At 44.5% G+C, this 22,028-nt stretch overlaps 1 protein-coding gene across 3 annotated transcripts in view; it reads left to right on the forward strand.

The window, feature by feature from the left end:
• The window catches only part of Nedd4 (NEDD4 E3 ubiquitin protein ligase), a 99,230-nt gene extending 78,555 nt beyond the window's left edge, over nt 1-20,675 (forward strand). For all 3 annotated transcript variants that reach the window (XM_057768499.1, XM_057768498.1, XM_057768497.1), the window contains 13 exons: nt 5-63; nt 1,070-1,135; nt 4,896-5,125; nt 6,607-6,728; nt 6,816-6,886; nt 9,755-9,850; nt 10,164-10,237; nt 10,504-10,564; nt 12,037-12,096; nt 12,935-13,042; nt 13,880-13,976; nt 17,429-17,501; nt 17,940-20,675. In XM_057768499.1, coding sequence (XP_057624482.1) covers nt 5-63; nt 1,070-1,135; nt 4,896-5,125; nt 6,607-6,728; nt 6,816-6,886; nt 9,755-9,850; nt 10,164-10,237; nt 10,504-10,564; nt 12,037-12,096; nt 12,935-13,042; nt 13,880-13,976; nt 17,429-17,501; nt 17,940-18,042 — 1,220 coding nt within the window. In that variant the 3' untranslated portion in view covers nt 18,043-20,675. The remainder of the gene's footprint in view (nt 1-4; nt 64-1,069; nt 1,136-4,895; nt 5,126-6,606; nt 6,729-6,815; nt 6,887-9,754; nt 9,851-10,163; nt 10,238-10,503; nt 10,565-12,036; nt 12,097-12,934; nt 13,043-13,879; nt 13,977-17,428; nt 17,502-17,939) is intronic.
• Nucleotides 20,676-22,028: the final 1,353 nt, after the last annotated feature.

Here is a 22,028-nt window from a genome sequence, read left to right on the forward strand (position 1 = left end):
CTAGACACAAAGAAGACACAGTGGGAAGATCCTCGGACCCAGAACGCGGCAACAACTGGACCAGTAAGTCCCCGCACCCCGGTGCTCTAGGTCAAGGCGGAGCTCAAAGGAACAGCCTCTGCAGGCCTCCCCCCTCCTCACTGTGCCTGCTCTCTGCCGTGTTACTGCACACCACAAGCTTGGGCAGTGAGATACAATCAGAATCTGGGGCAGTAAAGCCGCTCAGCCTGGGCTGACACCTGCCCATCTAAAACAGTGCAAACCACAGAAGGGCCAGCCAGAGTCAGGATGAATGGTGTTTAGTCATTGCAAAGAGCCACTATTTAAGCCTTACTCATATTTTATAGAAATATTGCACTGTACCATAGTTACACTGCCCTTGAATCGGGTTAACTATAAAAAAATGACTTCTCTTCTACAGCTGCTTTTTCCATTTTTGTCCTTCAGACTTTGTTAATTCACAGAATTAATAAAAATGAACGTAAGGGTTTTTAGATTAGTGTCCAGTATCTCTGCATGTAGTCTTTTAAAATAATGAGGAAGAAAGGGAACGCCTGGAAGTCAAAGGGAAAACGCATTTTCCAATTGGTTCCTTTAATGCAGAAAGCACTTTCAAAGCCTTTTCAGAAGTAGAAAATTTTGTTTCTAAATTATCTCTACCTGAAAGACTTACTTTGCCTTTGGCATGTCACATTTTAAGAATATTGTATGAGCTGGAAATGGTGGCACATGCCTTTAATCTCAACACTTGGGAGGCAGAGGCAGGTAGATCTCTGAGCCCAGGCAACCTGGTCTACATAGAGTTTGAGGCCAGCCATTGATACATAGAGTGACTCTTTAAAAAAAAATGCATGAAGAAAATTGCCACAGTGACTGCTGACTGCAATTTTATCTTAAAGAGAATTTAAAATAATAATAAACCTTCTGTTTGCTTTTCTTCAAATGAAACTTTTAATTTCCAAATAATTTTTTCTTTGTATATATTCATAAGTTATCCAGAGGGAGCTAATAACACTGTTCCAGAATAAAACCAATCTAAACTTTGTTTTTCCAAATGTTTCAACTAAAGGCAGTGCCCTACTCCAGGGATTACAAAAGGAAGTACGAGTTCTTCCGAAGAAAGCTGAAGAAGCAGGTTAGTGACATTGTAACTGCCACTCAACTGGGGGTGTTCTGGGGGAGGAGAGGGAGCCACCTTCTGGGGGCCCTTCTCTAAGGAGTGAGGGGTAAGGGGAGAAGTATGGTATGCAGTCACAGATACAGTTGCTGTTCTCTAAAGGGGTGAGAGGGGGTTGAAAGGCAGATACAGGTGCTGTTCTCTAAGGGGGGTGAGAGGGGGTTGGGGGGCAGATACAGTTGCTGTTCTCTGGGGGGGAGAGGAGAAGGGGGCAGATACAGTTGCTGTTCTCTGGGGAGAGAGGAGGGGGGGCAGATACAGTTGCTGTTCTCTAAGGGGGGAGAGGAGGAGGGGGCAGTATGGTGCACAGTCACAGATACAGTTGCTATGGTTGAGGACTGAGTGGTCACTTTCTCATAGGGAAAGGGAGTGTATGTGTTTTAAAGACGTTTTAAATTATTTTTTTTGAAGATTGATTTATTCTGTGTCTGTGAGTGTTTTGCCTATATACATTCATACACACCACATATGTGCCTGATCTGGTGCCTATTTCCTTTTTTTTTTTTTCTAAATTTATGTGCATTGGTGTTTTCCTTGCTTGTATGTCTATATGAGGGTATCAGATCTTGGAGTTGTAGACAGTTGTGAGCTGCTGTGTAGGTGCTGGGAATTGAACCTGAGTCCTCTGGAAGAACAGTGAGTGAGTGCTCTTAACCTCTGAGCCATCTCTCCAGTCATAGTCTCATGATTTCCAAAGATTATTATTTTAAAGACTGGATATGGTGATGCAAAGTCTTTAATCTTAGCATCCAGGAAACAGAGGCAGGCAGATCTCTGAAGTCAAGGCCAGCCTGGTCTATAGAGAGAGTTCCAGAGCAGCTAAGTGTACATAGTGAGACTTTGTCTCAACAAAACAAAACAAAAAAAATTAAGTTTTTAATTGTGGGGGGTCCTGAGGTGGCCTGAGACATCAGATCCCCCAGGATGGATAAAACTTAACAGTGAACAGGGGCTGGAGAGATGGCTCAGTGGTTAAGAGCATTGCCTGCTCTTCCAAAGGTCCTGAGTTCAATTCCCAGCAACCACATGGTGGCTCACAACCATCTGTAAAGAGGTCTGGCACCCTCTTCTGGCCTTCAGGCATACACACAGACAGAATATTCTATACATAATAAATAAATAAATATTTTTTTAAAAAAAAACAAAACTTAACAGTGAACAGAGGTGAAAATGGTGGTATTGCTACTTATTTTCTTATGTTTGTCAGATGCGTTCATTACACTTTTTTTCTATTATCAGACTTCAATTTTGTTTACAATTTAACCCATCTGGTGTAACATTTTAAATCCCTTCCTCATGTGTTGGTCCCTTCTTCCTTTCCCTGCAGTTCAGGAGCATGGCCACTAGGTGGCAATGTTGTGTTGTACTTTCTAGGGTTCCAAGCTGGTGACCTCAAGTGATTCAAAATGGTGGGTTGGATACCAGAGTTTTTCACAAATTTAACAAAAATTTTTAGTGTAAATATTATGTTTTCCAGTAGAATTTTTAAAATAGAAAAGGACTTTTAAATTCTCCAGAACTTTGGTGATATACTTAAACAATAGCTTTGTGTTAATTTGTGTTTAATTATTTTATTCTTTTTTTTTTTTTTAAGATTTATTTATTTGTTAAGCATACAATGTACTGCTGGCAAGGAAAGCACTAGGTCTCATTACAGATGGCTGTGAGTCACCATGTGGTTGCTGGGAATTGAACTCCGGAACTCTGGAAGAGCAGCCAGTGCTCTAACCCTCTGAGCCATCTCTCCAGCCCCGTGTTTAATTATTTTAAAAATCGTTTTGTACTTTAGGTGTTCTCACTTTAAAGCATTTGACAGGAAAGATGGGTATATAGTCCAGTTATTAAAGTGCTTGCTAGGCACTCAGGAGGCAGTGGCAGGTGTATCTCTTGAGTTCAAGACTAGCCTGGTCTACATAGAGAGTTCCAAGATAGTTAGAACTATACAGAGAATCTGTATCTCAAAAAAAAAAAAAAAAAAAAAAAAAAAAACCCCAAGGGCTGGAGAGATGGCTCAGTGGTTAAGAGTACCACCTCCTCTTCTAAAGGTCCTGAGTTTAATTCTCAGCAACCACATGGTGGCTCACAACCATCTGTATTGAGATCTGGTGCCCTCGTCTGGCCTGCAGGGAGAGCACTGAGAATACTGTATACATAATAAATAAATAAATCTTAAGAAAAAAAAACCCAGAATATCATTAAAAGGTGGGAACTTGGGCCTGGTGGTGCACGTCTTTAATCCTAGGACCTAGGAGGCAGAAACAGGCAGATCTCTGTGATTTTGAAGCCAACCTGGTCTAGCTAGAGAATTCCAGGCCAATCAGGGCCAAATAGTAAGACTATGTCTCAAAAAGAAAAACACAAACAATAAATAAGGTGGAGCGCAATGAGGAAGGCATTGAATACTGACTTCAGCTGCACATGCACCCACAGTACTACACAGTCCTTGAGGAAGTACATCTGACACCCCAATTTTAGTTCTTGTTTCCCATCCCTAGCCCAACTATGGAGCCTGTCCCAGAACAGGGTACTTACTTGCACCAGTTCCCTGGTAATCAGTCTTTTTTTTAACTAATTTTTATTTTTATTTAATGTGCATTGATGTTTTGCCTGTATGTATGTCTGTGTGAGGGTGTTAGATCCTGGAGTTGCACACAGGTGTGAACTGCCATGTGGGTGCTGGGAATTGAACCCAGGTCCTGGATGAGCAGCCAGTGCTCTTAACCACTAAGCCATCTCTCCAGGCCCCTGGTAATTAGTCTTTAAAAACCACTTTTCTCCAGTCCTAACACTGTTTAACTTGCACAGGCAGCAGGAGAGACCGGTATGGTGCCTATGTGGCTTCTGTGAGCTGTTTATATTGTTTCTTTCTGTTTTCCCTAAATACACTAGCAAGGTGATGTATTCTCCTAAGCACTTGTCTGTCTTTCTCTGAGTTCACAGAGTATTAAGAATGTACCCACTTGACAGTTGTGCACTCAGGGATAAAACACTCAGATACACTATAGTATTTATAGTGGGAGTGAGACATAGTTACCTGCACGTATCTCTGAAGCACAGGATGTACGAGAGATGAAGGAGCCAAGTGTTCCCACAGGAAGAGCAGAGGCTGAAAAGCTAGACTTTCCTCTTCTGTTGTCTGCAGTTTCTTCCTGTTAAAGCGGAGATGGTAGTCTATCGTAGTGTTGTTGTGAAGAGTGGATGATTGAACCCATCACATGTAGAGGACAGAGCCTAGGACAGTAGTAAGGACTGGGAGGTGGAGGAGCTGGCAGTAGGCGGGTGGCCGGCAGTAGGTGGGGTGTTGATGGCAGTATGGTCAAACCTATAACAACATGGAATGCACTACTAGCAAAATACTTTCTTGGGTTTATTCTCACTGGCTGTAGCTTCTGTAGACATAAAAATCAGAAGTAATTCGGGGAGAAAGCCTACATTCTGCCCCTGTAGAAAAATGTTAAGACCATACACCCAGGCTACATGTGAGAGTGCACACCTTTAAGTTCAGGAGGAGGGTGCTGTTAAGTCAATCTCGAGTTCTAGGCTAGCCTGAACAAGTGCAGGACTAACCTGGGTGATAGGAATGGACCCTGTTTCTTGAGCAGGGAGGGTGGGGCTTTTTCCTGACGGTTTTACTAAAGGAAAGGGCTGTGGGCACAGAGCCTAGTGTGCTGAGCACACTGGGCTGACTTAAACCGTGTGTCTCTTCCTGGCTCTGCAGAATGACATTCCAAACAAATTTGAGATGAAACTTCGCCGCGCGAATGTTCTGGAGGATTCTTACCGGAGAATTATGGGTGTGAAGAGAGCCGATGTCCTCAAGGCTCGACTCTGGATTGAGTTCGATGGTGAAAAGGGACTTGATTATGGAGGAGTTGCTCGGGAATGGTTCTTCCTCATTTCAAAGGAAATGTTTAACCCTTATTACGGGCTGTTCGAGTATTCTGCTACGTAAGTTCCTTATTATCAAGTCTCATTGTGTTGCCCAGGCTAGCCTTGAATTCGTGACCTTAGGCAATCAGCCTGCCTCACCTCCTGATTAGCTAATCCTATAGCCATGTGCCACCACACCTGGCATAAATACTCTAAATAACTCTGTAGAGAAGATGGGGGGAAATCACAATCTCCAAAATCAGGTTGATGTTAGAAAGCATGGGCTAAGTGATTGGTGTCACAGATGGACTCTAACTGGTTGTCAGAGATGACTTTTTACAATTGTGTATAAATATATATAACATTAAAATTACCATGTTAACTTTGTGTGTGCGTGTGTACACTGATTTGCACATGACTGGCAGGCCCTCCACAGAGCTCCCACCCCAACCCTCTGTAAGCATGCACGTGGCTACTTGGCTGGCATTTCAGGTACACTCTGAATCAATGAACTCTGTACCTTCCCAGTCTCCTGAAATAAGTCTCCACCCATTAAACACCTGCCGTTCCACCTCCTGGCAGCCACCAGTCTGCTCTCTGTGAGTCTGACTACTATCCTTACATTAGAAACAGGGGACCATCAGATGCAGCATTTGGCCTCATTATGCAATATTTCACTTAGCATATGTTAAGTGACATTTCCTTGGGAAGCATGAGCAAACTCTGTTCACCCCAGATAGGGGGCCAAGAACAAACAAAGTTAGGATTCTGCCAAAGCCCAGCTTGGAAAACCAATGAAATTATTTGGATTACTCTCAGAAGCAGGTGGGGAGTCTCCTAGCAGCAGGGTTGACTCAAAGGCAGCTGGGTAACAGAAGGCCACCCTAGCATGGGTGAAGACCCACAAAGGCTATGCCTCTGGAGCTCCCTGCATGACTTCAGGCAGCCCAGTTAGTCGGTCTTATCCCCACAGTTGTTGCTGCTTTATCTAACCCAGGAGAGGGCTTTGTGGATCTTGTAAGTTTTGATAACTTCCTGGGCCTTTCTTTGTTTTTCATTTCATTTAATGTGTATAGGTTTTTGCCTGCATCTGTGACTATGCACCAGTGCATGCAGTACCCTCACAGGCCAGAAGAGGGCGTCAGATCCCTAGAACTGGAGTTATAGATGGTTGTGAGCTATCATGTGGGTCCTACTCTTCATTGCTGAGCCATCTCCACAGCCCCAGTTGCTGAGTCTTATGAGCCCTGCCCTCCTTCCAGAGGGAATTTTTAATTCAATTGAGAGGAAATTGTTGTGCAACAGCCTGTCTTCAGAGCCAGCCGTGTTAATACCAAGCCATGTCATTTGAACATACAAATAGATACATTTTGCCTATTCATTTGCCTGTCCTTTGGGGTTATTTCCATCTTTTGACAAAAGTGGAGATTTTTAAGACCATTATTAGATCTATTATTAGAGAAAAATAACAAAAGGGGAAATTTTCATAATCACTTGCCTAGGTAAATTATTTTTCTATGAAATAGCAAGAGGATCACAAATGTGGTTTGTCTTCACAGGGATAATTACACCCTCCAGATAAATCCAAACTCGGGCTTGTGTAACGAAGATCACCTCTCGTACTTCAAGTTCATCGGTCGTGTGGCTGGGATGGCAGTTTACCATGGCAAGCTGCTGGATGGTTAGCATCGAGTAGCAAACTTTTCTGATGTGGGTTTTGTTGATTTTTAATTGATATCCATCTTACGTATATTTTGTTTCTCACAAGGCTTTTTCATCCGCCCCTTTTACAAGATGATGCTTCAGAAACTGATAACGCTGCACGACATGGAGTCCGTGGTAGGTCTCTCGCTCGCACGGCAAGATGTACGGCTTAATAGGCTTGGAGGACTGGGGCTTGGGGTGGTGGCTGTTCCAGCGCTGGGGCGAACTCGAGGCCATGCTGAGTTATTGCTGTTCCACTAAGCTGCTCACACAGCCCAGATACATTGTTTTTAAAACAGAAATGGGGACTGGGGAGACGGCCCAGTGGGTAAGAGGCTTTGCTTACGTCTTCTCTCCATATGGAAAGCTGAGCGTGGCTGTGTGTGTGACCTCAGCACTGTGGCAGATGGAGGTTGGAGGGTTTCTGAGATTTGCTGCCCACGAGCTCAGTTCCAGGGTCGGCCAGAGTTCTGTCATTGGGATAAAGTGGAGAATGGCAGAGCAGGACACTGGACACGTGTGCTCAGTGCATGCCTGCTCCATGCACACACATACACCGTCATTTACACACAGAAATGTACAAATGAACGTTTCCCAGCGTGCAGTCCAGTGCGAAGGCCTCTGTAGTGAGTGCTTGTGTATCGACTGCACCTTTTCTGTGATAACCCTTTTCCTAGCTCAGACCTGTGTCTGCACACACTGACTTTAATTCCTGTGCCTGTGCCCATCAGTACATCTTAGATTTCTCACGCATTGCAAATATTAGTTACACCTTCTGCTGAATTATTTCATATTTATCTCTCACATCTACATGTTTTTAGTTTATGTGTGTGTTTAGGCACCCACATATAAATAGTCAGTTCTGTGCTTCCATCATGCGGATTCTAGGGATTGAACTCTGTTCATCAGGTTTACCTAATAATCCATCTCCGTAGCCGGCTTGCTGCTAAATTTTTTAATTTATGTGTATTTTTATTACATTTATTTATTTGGGGGAGGGGAGCATTGCTTGTACCATGAGATACCTGTTCTGTTGTGGGCCCCCGCTTGGGGACAGTCATCTGTGCCCACCGGGGCGTCCTGCCAGACCTCCACTAGTTCTTTACGCCGTACAATAGTTGTTTATTTTTTACATCAGATTTTGAGTTATAATTATTTGTGATGAATGGCAAATGTTTAAAGCAGGCACTCCAAAGACAGGGTGTTGTGGTGGGCTCCTTTAAAAAACAGAAGCCAAAGAATCAAGTTTGTCTCTGCTGCTGGTGGCCCTGTGCATTGTGGGTACACATGGGCTCCAATGTCAGCGTGTTAGCACTATGTCCATTGTTGCTCCTTCTTGATATATATATGGTTTTTTAAATATGTATTTATTTTATGCATATGAGTGTTTTACCTGCTTGTGTGTATGTGTGCTATGTACATGCCTGGTGACCTCAGTGGCCAGAAAAGGATGTTGGGTCCCATGAAACTGGAGTAACAGATGGTTGTGAGATGCAGTGTAGATGCAGGACGTCAAACCTCAGGCCTCTGCAAACGTAGCCAGAGCTCTTAGCCACTGAACCACCTCTCCAGGTCCCAGCTGATTCTTTGTTGTGTTTTTTGTTGTTTGAGACGGTGCTTCATGGAGCATAGGCTGGCCTCACTCCATATGTACCCAGCCAGGGGTGACTTCTGAGGCTCCCGCCTCTGTCTTCTGGGTGCTGGGATCACGGTGTGTGCCACCACACCTGATGGAGGAGGGTCATCTTTCTATCTGTTGTTTTCATTGGTTAATTAATAAAGAAACTGCCTGGGCCCATTTGATAGGCCAACCCTTAGGTGGGTGGAGCAAACAGAATGCTGGGAGAAAGAAGCCAGGTCAGTGAGTCGCCATGATTCTCCCACTCCAGACAGACACAGGTTAAGATCTTTCCTGGTAAGTTAGCTCATGGTGCTACACAGAATATTAGAAATGGGTTAGATCAATATGTAAGAGCTAGCCAATAAGAGGCTGGAACTAACGGGCCAGGCAGTGTTTAAAAGAATACAGTTTCCGTGTAATTATTTCGAGTAAAGCTAACCAGGTGGCGGGACGCAGCTCGCTGCTCCGATTACTATACACACCTGGTTTGTGCTTTTCTAGGGATCAAACTCAGGATCAACTTTGCACATGCTAGGAAGTACTCCACCCCCTAAGCCCCAGGCCCAGCCCCAGCATGATTCAATTCAAAACTTTGTTTAGTGTGAGCCAACAGTGAACTCGGACATTTCAAATACAGTCTCACAGTCCTAGGAGGGAGGTGCCTGGAAATCTAGGAAAATTAGATTTCTTTGGAAGATGTTTTACTTAGCCCTGTGATTAGACAATAAAATCTCTGCAAGCACTGCTTGCACACAGAGAAGTGGGCACCATGTTAGCAGCTGGCATTGTTTTCTCTTGTGCAGCTTAGCTCCATCCGTCCCTTGAAATGTGCTTAGATGTGAGTGGAAAAGATGTGCAAGTAGCACTTTATCTTTTCCCCAACTCACTAGATCCTTGGTGCAGTGTGTGCATGTCTGTGTGCTCACTGGCTCGCGTGCGTGCGTGCGTGTGTGTGTTTGCATGTGGTGTGCACTTCTTGAGGGCAGAGGCCGATGTCAGTGTCTCTTTCCATTTTTCTCCACCTTATTTGTTTAGAGAGGGGCACTCACTGAACCTGGAGCTCACTGATTGGCCAGGCCAGCTGACCATTGAGCTCCTTAGGCTGGGATCTGCCTCCTTAGGCTGGGATCTCAGGTCTATGCCCTGTGCCCAGCTTTTCATATGGGTGCCAGGGACCCAAACTCAGGTAGGTCCTCGAGCCTGTGAAGCAAGCACTTTACTGACTGCCATGTTCAGGTAACTCTGTATACAGATTTTTTTTTTTCAAAGTGCAACTTTTACATGTAGCTCTGTGGTAGAGCACTTGCCTGGCAAGTACAAGGTTCTGAGTTCAATTCTCAGCACTGCAAAATTAGTTAATTAAAATATCATTTCCCTTCTAGGACAGTGAATATTACAGTTCACTGCGATGGATTCTTGAAAATGACCCGACAGAGCTGGACCTCAGGTTCATCATAGATGAGGAGCTTTTTGGACAGGTCTGTGGACTCTCAGCCAACACATCATTTGCAAAGTCGGCGTTGTCCCCTAAGTGTAGGCGCCATTGTGCACAGAGACTTCTGCACTCTGCTTTCTGTTTACTCTGGAAGCAAAGGCTGCTCAGCCGGCATCTGTGCTTGCTTTGACATTTGACTCATTCCGTGTTTATTTTAGTAGGACTAATATTTAAGTTTTCCTAGTTTTTACCTTTTGAATAGATTTAAATTAAAATGCCAGGCTTCTGGTATAACTCACATATACTTTTTTTTTTTCATTTTCCTCACTAAAACAACATATTCCTGTTTAATTTAGACACATCAACATGAACTGAAAACTGGTGGAACAGAGATCGTTGTCACCAATAAGAACAAGAAGGAGTACATCTAGTGAGTACTTCATTTATTTCCTAGAAACAGTTCTGTTCGTCTTTGTTTTTGTTTTGTTTGTTTGTTTTGAGATTTTCCTTAATTCCTTGTTCCCCGTGGCCAGAATCTCAATATTCTTAGAAAAAGTATACCTCAGCCCTCTGTTTCTCTTCAGCTTTTGCCATAGTCCCAGCTAGTCTGTCTGTTCCTAACTGAAATAAACATGTCTTAAAATCGTTTCTTGGTTTGTGTGTGGAGAAAAAAATGTTTTATTTGTTCTCTTTTAGCCTTGTAATACAATGGCGATTTGTGAACCGAATCCAGAAGCAAATGGCTGCTTTTAAAGAGGTACGCGTGGTCTTCCACTTGCCTGCCCATAACTTTCAAGCCTTGGGCCTCCTTGTGTCTGAGACAGATAAGATGATGTGGTGGGTGCTGTAAAGCCATTCTCAGTATGTTTATACAGTTATGTGTTAGTTTAATTTTATGTTTTTAAAATGATGTGCACGTGCATGCCTGTGGAGACCAGTAAAGGATCCCCTGGAGCTAGAGTTACCGGCAGCTGTGAGATGCCCGACGTGATGCTAGGAGCCAAACTCAAGGTTCTCTGCGAGAAGAGTGTGTATTCTAACCACTGAGCCCCCTTAAGCATATATTTAAATTAACAAAATATTGCTGGGGTAGATAAGTGGTTAAAATGTAATCATTCTGAGCAACAAACACCGAGAAGACTGGGGAATGCCAAGCCATGGAACACTGAGGAGGCTGGGGAGGTGCCGAGCCATCAAAAGTGCCTGACATTCAAGTACGAGGGCCACAGTTCTGATGCCAGAACCCATGTAAACACTGAGTGTGTGTGGCAGCCCACCTGTAATTCCAGCCTTATTAGGTAGAAACAGGGGCCACCCCTCAAGACCCCCTGTTATGTTTTTAAAATAGTGTGCACATACATTTATGTACACATGCGCACACAATTGTAATATTTTAGAAGCAGACAAAATCAGACAGGAGAGAAATACCAAGTGTTTATTAAACTGCTGCAAAACTGATCTTGTTCAGTCCGCAGCCGTGCAGATGGCAGTATAGTGGAGGGCCAGTGGGGTACGAACTTGACATACTGTATGTACTTGGCTGTGAAAGGAAGAAGAGAGAGGTGGGGGTTTTTGTTTTGTTTTTTGTTTGTTTGGTGGTGGTGGTGGTGGTGGTGGTGGTGGTGGTGGTGGTGGTGGTGGTGGTAGTGGTGGTGGTGGTTTTTCGAGACATGGTTTCTCTGTAGCTTTGTAGCCTGTCCTGGAACTCACTCTGTAGACCAGGCTGGCCTTGAACTCAAAGAGATCCGCCTGCCTCTGCCTCCCAAGTGCTGGGATTAAAGGCGTGCATGCATCACCACTATAGGCTGAGAGAGGGGTGTTTTTGAGGCCAGTGTGGCTTGGACAGACTTTGGTGGGTGGAGGATAGTTAGGAGGAAGGAGCTGAGAAAGCAGCCAAAGGTGTTGAGGTCCTCAGAGGAATCCTCCCTCCCTTTTCTGCAGTGGGCATGACCAGGATGGGGGTTGGGCTTTGTGTGTCTCAGTCTTCCTTCTCAGTACTGTGAAGAATGAATGATGAGGGCTTAGGAAGTAATAGAATGTTTTAATGCAGCCACTTTGAGAAATACAGAGAGCAGACTAGGGCCGTACATTTTCTCACATTGGGACCACAGTGAAACGCTCATGAGTGTGTAGTGGCATCTGTAGACCTGAGAGTGCGCCCATGCTTCAAGATGCTCAGGCGCAGGAGCCAAGCCTGCTAACCTGCTCGACACTTTCCTTTCCTTCCAGGGATTTTTTGAGCTGATACCACAGGATCTCATCAAGATATTCGATGAAAATGAACTGGAGGTAAGAAATATTTGTGTGTGGCTGAGAATGTGGTTCATTGGCAAGAACTCCAGGCCCTGAGTTCAGTCCTCAGCACCACAGGGTGGGGGTGGGGATGAGAAAGAAGGCAGAGGAGTAGAAAGGGAAGGGGAGGCCAGCATACAGCTCAGTTGGTGGCGTGGTAGAGTTTATGGAGAGGAGGTGGGGAGGAGGAAGAGTGCTGCTGAGCATGCCTGACGCCCTGGGTCCGCCCTCAGCACAGCCTAAGCCAGGTGTGGTGATGCACACCTATTAGCCAGCTCTTGAGAGGTGGAATCAAGATCAATAGTTCATTATTTTTCTCAGCTACGTTATAAGTTCAAAGCTAACCTGGGACTACAGGCGACCCTGTCTTTAAAAAGAGAACTGAAGGGCCAACAAGATGGCTCAGTGGGAAAAGCATTTACTGCCAAGCCTGACAGCCTAAGTAATCCCTGAGGGAGACCGACGCCTGCCAGCTCTCCTCTGACTCTCACGCATGACATGGCACACACATGCCACACCCATATAACCAGCTAAATAAACAGATGGAATAAAAAGATTAGCAAAGAGAAATATTTTATGTTAAAATAGAGTTTTGGCTGGAAGTAGTGGTGCACACCTTCAGTCCCAGCGCTTGGGAGGAGGCAGGCGGATCTCTGTGAGTTTGAGGCCAGTCTGATCTATGTAATGAGTTCCAGAACAGCCAGAGCTACATAATGTGTGATACCCTGTCTCAGAAAAACAAAAAACAAAACAAAAAAAAACCCAAAAAAAAAACCCCAGAGCTTTGTACCCGGTTTTTCCTGCTCGAAGTTCTGACTGCACGTCTTTTCTGCAGCTTCTCATGTGTGGTCTGGGAGATGTGGATGTGAGCGACTGGAAGGAACACACAAAGTACAAAAATGGCTACAGTGTCAACCACCAGGTCATCCAGTGGTTCTGGAAGGTAATGTGAAACCTCCTTTTCGGTAGATTCAATTATACCTCTAGAACAACTTTCGGAGTGCATGGCATGGGGTAACCCAGAAAAGCACACCAGCGATGTTGTGTGATGTGCCTTTGAGTGTGGTTCCACCCTCCCAGATACTCAGAGGTGAGTAGGGAAAGCATTCAGTAAAGGAGCCAAAATAGGAACATTAGCTTTCCACCACCATAGTAATTGTAATATTGTAAGAACTTGTAGTAACCCTCAACGTGGCTCCTTAAATTCTCTTACATGTCCTTGGCCACCCCTTCTCTTCAGACCCCTCTCTCTTGGTCTTCTTTCTCCTCCTCCTCTGGTGGCCCAGTTCAGTCTACTGGCCTTGTTTCGTCTACTACTCTCTCTCCCTGCTCTGGACTCTTCCAGATGTCTCTGGCTGTGCTCTTCCTCATGTCTACAATAAAATCCTCCTCAACCACCAAAAAAACAAAACTCATATACATATGCCATTCAGTAATACCAGTAAATGTAATTGTTAAAGGGGTGTGTGTGTGCGTGCATCACATGTATGCGGTGCCTACAGAAGTCAGAAGGCATCAGATTCCCCTGAACTTCAGTTACAGACAGTTGTGAGCCAACATGTGGGTGCTGGGAACTGATTCCAGGTTGTGTACAAAAGCAGTAAGCATTTTTAACTACTAAGCCATCTCTCCAGCTCTAAGAGAAAAGTTTTGGAAACAAGTTTTTTGAGAATAAGAAAAACAAAACCTTAGTGATTATTGATTTTCTGCATTCTAGTCGCTTTTTTTCCGGGATAATTGTCTGTTATTTCTACTCTAAGAGAAGTCTTCTGTTTTTCAGGCCGTTTTAATGATGGATTCAGAAAAAAGAATCCGTTTGCTTCAGTTTGTTACTGGCACCTCCCGCGTGCCTATGAATGGATTTGCTGAACTCTATGGTAAGGATTCTGCATAGTTCTCTCAGAAATGCAGATACTGACTGTCGTTTCCGTGGGTGGTAGGGTCTTCAAGCTTCTGCCATTTTCAAGGTGTTTTGCTTAATTTAAAAAAATTTTAAGTTGAGGACTTGGAAAACAACTTGGTTGGTAAAGTGCATATCTGACAAGCACTTGAGTCTGTCCCAGAACTAATGTTAAAAAGTAGGGCTTGGAGGCACACAGTTGTGATCCCAGTCCTGGGGCAGAGGCAGTGGTCCCTGGAGTCCACTGGCTGGCCAGCTCAGACTCCTTGGCAAGATGCTAGTGGATAAGAGACCGGGACCCAGAAGGAAGAAGTGGATGGCGCAGAGCAGCCCCTGGGGCTGTCCTCCAGTGCACACGTGCAAATATTCACACACAGAGAATTGAGTGAAGGAGATACGGGGAACTGGTTGAGTTACCTTCCGTTCTCATGCACTGAGCTCTCTTCTCTCTGTGGTCCCAGAAACAGTAGTGCCTCTAGGGCCGTGGTTTTTGACTCTTAACGATGGGACCTCTTATTATAGTTCCTCGTGTTTTGGTGACCCTTGCATTGTTATTTCATAACTATAGTGTTGTTAGTGTTAGGAATTGTAAACATCTGTGTTTTCTGATGGTCTTGGGTGACCCCTGTGAAAGGGGAGTTTGATCCCCAAGAGTCTTGACCCACAGGTTGAGAACCGCTGCTCTAGGGTAAGACAGAGTGTTAGCCTACATCTAAGACAGAGTGTTAGCCTACATCTAAGACAAGAGTGTTAGCCTGCATCTAAGACAGAGTGTTAGCCTGCATCTAAGACAGAGTGTTAGCCTACATCTAAGACAAGAGTGTTAGCCTGCATCTAAGACAGAGTGTTAGCCTGCATCTAAGACAGAGTGTTAGCCTGCATCTAAGACAGAGTGTTAGCCTGCATCTAAGACAGAGTGTTAGCCTGCATCTAAGACAGAGTGTTAGCCTGCATCTAAGACAGAGTGTTAGCCTGCATCTAAGACAGAGTGTTAGCCTGCATCTAAGCAATGAATAGTGGCCTCAGAGGATAAGAAAGTTAAATTATCCCTCTTGTCCAAGGATTAACTTCCTGCTATTTCAGCCACAGCCATCACTTCAAAAATAAGATATTTCCATCAAGAGCTGAGGGGACAGCAAGGAGGTGGTAGCACACACATTTAATCCCAGCATTCGGGAGGCAAGAGGCAGGCAGAGTTCTGTGAGTTTGAGGCCAGGTTTACAGAGCAAGTTCCAGGATAGCCAGGGCTATACACAGAGAAACCCTGTCTCAAATAACAACAACAGCGATGGAAAAAGCAGTGATAGCAGTCTCAGGCCTTTGGTTACCCTAGTTTGTTACATTGTTCTCTTTGTTCGTTGTTACTACTTTGTTATTTGTTAATGGGAGATGTGTATATCTATGGAACAATTATGGGGTTCAGTAGTACCCACTATTCCAGGCATCCACAAACTTGAAGCATTCTCTCTACAGATAAAGAGGTTTGCAACTTGTTTTAAAAAGAGGTGGGGGGCAGGTTTTCCAAAGCTTTCTTAATCTTGGAATCTTATTTTTCCTTGTGTGGTTTGATGCGAGCTGTGGGGTAGAGGCTCTCAATAGGTTTTTCATCTTGTGGGACATGGCAGGGCCCCAGAGAACCACACACAACTCCCTCTCTTTTAATTTTTCATGTTTTTATGTGTAATGGTGTGTTCCCTTCATGTATGTCTGCGCATCACATGTTTGCCCGGTGTCCATGGAGGCCAGAAGGGAGTGTCAGATCCCCCAGAGTTAGAGCTACCCAGTGTGGGTGCTGGGAACCAAATTCGGGTCCTCTGCAAGAGCAGTGTGGGCTCTTTACAGCTGAGCTCTCCCCGGCCCTGGTACTGAAACGTTAAGCTGTGAATCTTGTTGTGGTGGGTGAAATCTGGAGTTATGAAACTTACTCTGAGAATATTAAATATTCTCTCCCTGCTCCTGCAGCCGCACACACATTTGGAAGTGATTATGCGCTGTGAGGAGAAGAATGGAAAGTCACAGATCAGGATGTGAGCCTCATTAGCTGGCGGTTGGGGTATTGAGGACTGGAGAGAGCTAAGTGGAAACTCTGAAAGAAAAAGAAAGGCAGTTTCTAAAATGACCATAACGAGAACAATTGTAGATCATGTAACAGGATCATATGTACATAAAATGCTCGATGCCAGCGGTTCTCAACCTGTGGGTTTGATTCCTTTGGGGATGGAATATCAGATATCCTGAATATCAGATATTTACATTATGATCATAACAGTAGCAAAATTACAATTATGAAGAAGCAACAAAATAATTTTATGGCTGGGGGTCACCACAGTATTAGGAACTGTATTAAAGGGTTGCAACAGTAGGAAGGTTGAGAACCACGGCTCTATACGAGTGTGCACACACTCAGAAAGATTCCTAAATTGGGTATGTGGGCTCACACTTGTAATCCAGTACTTGGGAATCTGAAGCACCAGGGTTGACAGACATTTAAAGCCGACCTCAGCTATATTATGTGTCCAAGCCCAGCCTGGACTAAGAGTGAGACCAACAGACAAACAAAGAATCAGGGCCCCTGAAATTGCAATCAAAGCACTGGCCACCAAGCTTAGATGGCCTCAGTTCAACCCCAGAATCACCAGGGGTAAAGAGAGAATTCCCACCATTCTTCCCTGACCTCCATATGCACACCTTACTTAACACATGTACACTAAGATATACCAGAAAATGATGAATAAATCTAAAGTGTTTTAAAGCTCAAGACTGAGACTGTGGCTAAGTAGTCAAGTGCTTTTATGGCATGTGTGAGACCTAAGTTCAATACTGGAAAACAACAAAAGAAAATAAACCACCCAGACGGGTGGTGGCGCACGCCTTTAATCCCAGCACCCAGGAGGCAGAGGCAGGAAGATGTCTGTGAGTTCAAGACCAGCCTGGTCTACAAGACTTAATTCCAGGACAAGGTCCAAAGTTACACAGAAACCCTGTCTCAAAAAACAAAAAAAAAAAACACCCAAAAAGCCCTCTTCAGACTTATGAGCTAGGATATGAATGATTTATATTCTTCAGATACGTTTTATTCTGTTATTTTCAAGTTTTACAGTGATGTTATGTAATCAGAAAAGGGAAAAGAAAAAAAACTTTTCCACAGGAATCAGAAGCAGAGAGTCCTCACTTCCTCTGTGTACCTGTGAAGAAAATCCTAATTGGAGATGCATCTGGGTCAGGGTTAGCAGATGGCCAGGTGTGCCACCAGGTGTGCTATGGTAGGACAGAGGGGCATGGCACTCACAGGTCAGGTGACAGGCAGTGAATCCAGGCACAGGGCAGGCTTCTGTGTGTGCAAGCTCTGCATATAGGAAAAGTGTTTTTGCAGTGTTTAGGCTCTTGTGGGTAAATACATTAAACCACAGAAACTCGTGTTTCCCGTAGGCTCGAATGGACCACAGTCCTTCACGGTCGAACAGTGGGGCACCCCTGATAAGCTGCCAAGAGCGCATACCTGGTGAGTAGCTGTTTTATCCTTGATGGGCGGGGTTCCCTTCCCTGTTGGCCTAGCAACAGGCCCTGCCAGGCCCTCTTGGGATGGGTGTGTGCCAGCCTTAGAAGAGAGGAAGAGACAAACACAGACCCAGAAACCCATGCTGCTTGAACTCAAGATCCAGGTAGCTAAGGACAGAGACACCCAACTGAACTGTTGCTCCCTTTGCATGGGTGATGGCCTCTACCCCAAAACATGCTAGAACATTGCATCTTGCTAACACAGTCAGGGAACCCACTTACCTGGAGGGGTGGGGTGTGAGGATAAGACTGCACAGGAAGTCCGGTGAGCTCCCTGCCTGTTGTGACCTCTGGTAACAATGATGGAACGTATTCCTGACAAGTAGCAATGGTACGTCTTCTGCATCACTGTTAGTCCTAACCTGATCCTCTGTCCTTTCAGCTTTAATCGCCTGGACCTGCCACCCTATGAGTCATTTGAAGAACTCTGGGATAAACTTCAGATGGCGATTGAAAACACTCAGGGCTTTGATGGGGTCGATTAGATTACTAGGAACAAGCTGTGGCGTCTTAAACACCACAGCTTTTAAGCAAAAACAAAATTGCATCTTAACATTTTCCAGAGTACTTCTAAAAGATAGTCACTGGCTCTTCCCAGGGAGACCAGAGGGCGGTTTATCCATGGTTTCAGCCACCACCATCCTGAAGTGTTCATTTGTCCCGTTACTTCGTCCTGTCGTTGGGGTTGGGGTTCACACGACAGGGCGTTTGAGTCCTGAGTGCCTGAATGCTGACCGTATCTCATCTTGCTAGACACATCTTTCTGAAACTACTGAGATTCCAACTGTGAAATATCTGTAATGAGTATCTGGTGGGGAAAATTTGATGCTTTTTTGAGATGAAATTTGGACAAAGAAAGTCTTTACTATTGAGTAAACCGCGACAGTCTAGCCCTGCTTGTCGCTACGTATTCTGTAGAACTTGCCTAGTGTACCTTCTTTCCTAGATCTTTGGAACAACTTTGGAAAATGTGTCACCTATGTTTTTAGTCACTTGAGTCACTTGCAAAAGAAAAAAAAAAGAAAAAAGAAAAAAAAAGTTCCTCTTCACTTGGGATGTATCTCACGTTTGTTAGCATGCCGCTTGAGCCCAGCGATTCAGAAGACGAGTGGAGCGAGCTTTTCTTTGCAATATGTAGAGTGTTAGGCCTCCCTCTCGCCTGTGCATCCTCACGGCTTATCACAGGCTACAGTTACTTTGTGTTAGTGTGTGTAGAATTCCTTCAGACAAAACAAGCTCCACAAAGCAGTGTTTCTAAGCATGCCGTGAAGAACCAAGTTATGTGTATGACTTGCCCTTACCAGCCTCTCTTCACGCTTGCAGTCACGTAGTACATACGTGTTTACGGAGTTCATTATGTTTACAGATTAAGCGAATTTCTGTAGTTGCATTTTTATATTTTTAGTACCACATTAGTATAAAAGAATTTGTTTAAAATAACCAAAGAGTAGTTCAATGCATAATTTGTATAAATTTGTTACCAGGTTTCTTATGCTTTCTAAAAAATACTGTTTACTATGAAAGTTATGTTTTATTAAAAGTCAAAACTCCTTGAGGCCGATGCTACAGGTGGAATCCCACCGAAACCACATGGAAGTCAGTCTAGGAAGAGAGCCATGCGTGAATCGGCACACGCAGACAGCGCCAGCTATGTACCAGTTCTTGGGGTACAATTGTCAGCAGTGAGATCCAGTTCTGTCTTCATCCTCGAGGAACCTAGAGCTAGTAAACAGTGGAAAGGAATGGTGAGCAGACCAAGGCAGGAGGAAAGGGAAGCGAGGTCCCACTCCACCTGCAGAGAGGATGTGTGCCCAAGACTCCTTTTATTCATCCTGACATTGGTGTGATTATACAGAAAATGCCCATTATATATACATACCTACCTATGGAAAAAAACTAAGCCTGCTTTTCAGTGTGATATGTATAAATTAATGTGAGCATATGTTATAAACTTTCTGAGATACATATAAATGCCCTGTGGGAGCTGTCAGAAGTGTGTGGGGCCATTGGCTTTAGCTTGTTGGCTCTGACAAGACAAGTGCCTGTCAGCCGGTGGAACAGATTTCGGTGAGAGTAGCAAAAGCAGTTCCATAAGACACATCATCACTTGAGTCAGGGAAAGTAACCCCAGGCCAGAGCATGCTTCCCAAGTGTCTTTCCTGAGTCAGCCGGGCATGAGCGCCTGTGCAGTCCTGATTTTATTATTGGCCATCTGTGAACTGCACTGCCAGGCTCCAGTCTCTTCATCTGTCAGGTATGAATAGCTGTGCCCACCCTTTTGTCTTTTGAGGCTATAGTAAGTTCTGAAATGCGGAGAGATCAGGCTTTCCTGCCAACCACCAGGGTCTGAGTCAGGCACCCAAGCTGCTCTCCTCCCAGTGAGTATGCTCACCCTAAAATAGAGCGATTTAGAGTAGGGGAGGATGAAGAACCCTGCTGATCCCCAGTGTGCTGGCGTAGATACAGATTCAAGCATGGACTGTAGCATCCGAGTTCGCTTCCTCTGCAGTACAAAGTAACACTAATATGGGCTGGTGTCTTACCTGGAATGTCCCCACTGTATGGAACTAAGGGCGAAGCTTCATGTGAAATAGAATTGTGCGTGGTCATTCGGGACCACCTCTGAGAAGTCATCCACAGCAGGGCTTAGAAAACACAAGCTGCCCTTTCGTCAAGCCACTGTCCTTGGGGGTGGTCCAGTGACTTCACGAGAGTCTGGTGGCCCAGTGGTCTGGGGAGAGCACCACAGCCCTTAGGCCAGTTCGCATGAAAATGTCTGTGACATTCTGCTGCCTGGGGGCTGTGGAGTCACTTTCACCACGAGGCGAAGGCTTTGTGCTTTTCTAGAAAAGCATTTTAGCCTTCATTTTTCTCTCCCCCCAACAAATGAAACACAAAATTGCATTACAGATGCAAACCCAATGATAATTGTTTTAGCTTTTTATTTATAACGCCCAAGTTAAACACAATTGGTTTTGATGATAAGCTATTTGACATTGTTTTTAAATTCTTTCTTATATGGTAAATGTATATCCAGATTAATGTATCAAAATTTATTGCATAAACTATAAAATCATTTTCAAAATCTCAATTCCACAAATAAAGTTCTATTCTAATTTTAAAGACAAAGCTGTGGCTCGTTTTTTAGCTGGGAATGTCTTCAAACTAGTTTGCTTAGGGGTGGCTTCAGGTTCTCAAGACAGACCTGACGTGTGAACACCTCCTGCAGTTGTTGACCCTCTGATAAACAGCCTATCTCTGCTGTCCAGAGCTGCCCTCTGACCGCCAGGCAGCCCAAGCATGGAGGCGGTTTAGTTTAGGGCTCCCCATTTGGTTTAGGGGTATACACAGCCGCCTTTAATAATGAGCTCGGCAGCCTAGTTCTTTCTGCATGTACTGTGTGCAAACCACTCTGCAGACGATGCCCCCAGCTACCCAAGGACCCCCTTGGAGCCTCACCTGCACCGGGCTGCACACTGAGTTCTCCCTCTGAACGAAAGGGTAAGCTGTTCCCGGTAACAGTCAAATTAGTCCATATCCAAACGTACACCCAACATGCTAAAGCGCAACGATTAGAAGGGCTAGCCCAGCTTGGGCTGGTTTGGGGGTGCACATGCAGTAAGGAAGGCAAAACTGTCTTCTAGTAAACTTTGGGGAGAATGTCCTATTTACCTTCTCTGCCTATATATATATTGGGTGTGCATATGATATGACTAAAGTCAGATGCATTATGGGATGGGATACCACAGTGAGAAAAGGAATATATGACCTAATCTGTCAATCAAAATAGGGACCCACCCAAACTACAGCTTTTAGTAGCCAGCCCCTCCTTTCTTTAGATCCAATAAAAAGAAAAAAAAAAAAGACCTCAGACTAAAGCCTGGGCCCTTGAATGCTCTGGCTCATATGGCCCCCTGTCAGTCTTCACAGTACTGTCTTTGCTCATAAGAAAAAAAAAAAAAAAACCACTGAAAATTATATCAGACCTCACTTGGGCACGCTCCACCCCAATCACAGAAGCTCCTCAGTGCTTGGATTTCCTGGAACACTTACCTTCTATTTTTTTCCATCACTTCTTTGAGCTCAGTGAGCTCGGCGTTGGTATACACTGGCACCAGTAACCCAATTAACATTTATTTACATAATTTTTACTAACATTTGGCCCGGTTAGGGACAAAGAAGGCTTTCATGCATCTTTTTCTAAAAAAAAAAAAGATTTGTTTTTATTTATGTAGAACACACCTGAGAGCAAGTGCCTCAGAGACCAGAAGGGGCCATCAAATCCCCTGGCCCCAGAGTTAGAGACAGTTGGGAACTGCCAGGTGTGAGTGCTGAAAACTCAATCCAGGTCCTCTGCAAAAACAAGTGTTCCTGATAGTTACTGCTGGGGATGAGGTGGTGTAGGCATGGATATGTTGACCATGCTCCAGGAAATAACCTCCCAAAAAAAAAAAATCTCTAAAAAAAGCTA

Source organism: Chionomys nivalis, chromosome 4 (assembly GCF_950005125.1).
Source record: "Chionomys nivalis chromosome 4, mChiNiv1.1, whole genome shotgun sequence".
NCBI lineage: Eukaryota > Metazoa > Chordata > Mammalia > Rodentia > Cricetidae > Chionomys > Chionomys nivalis.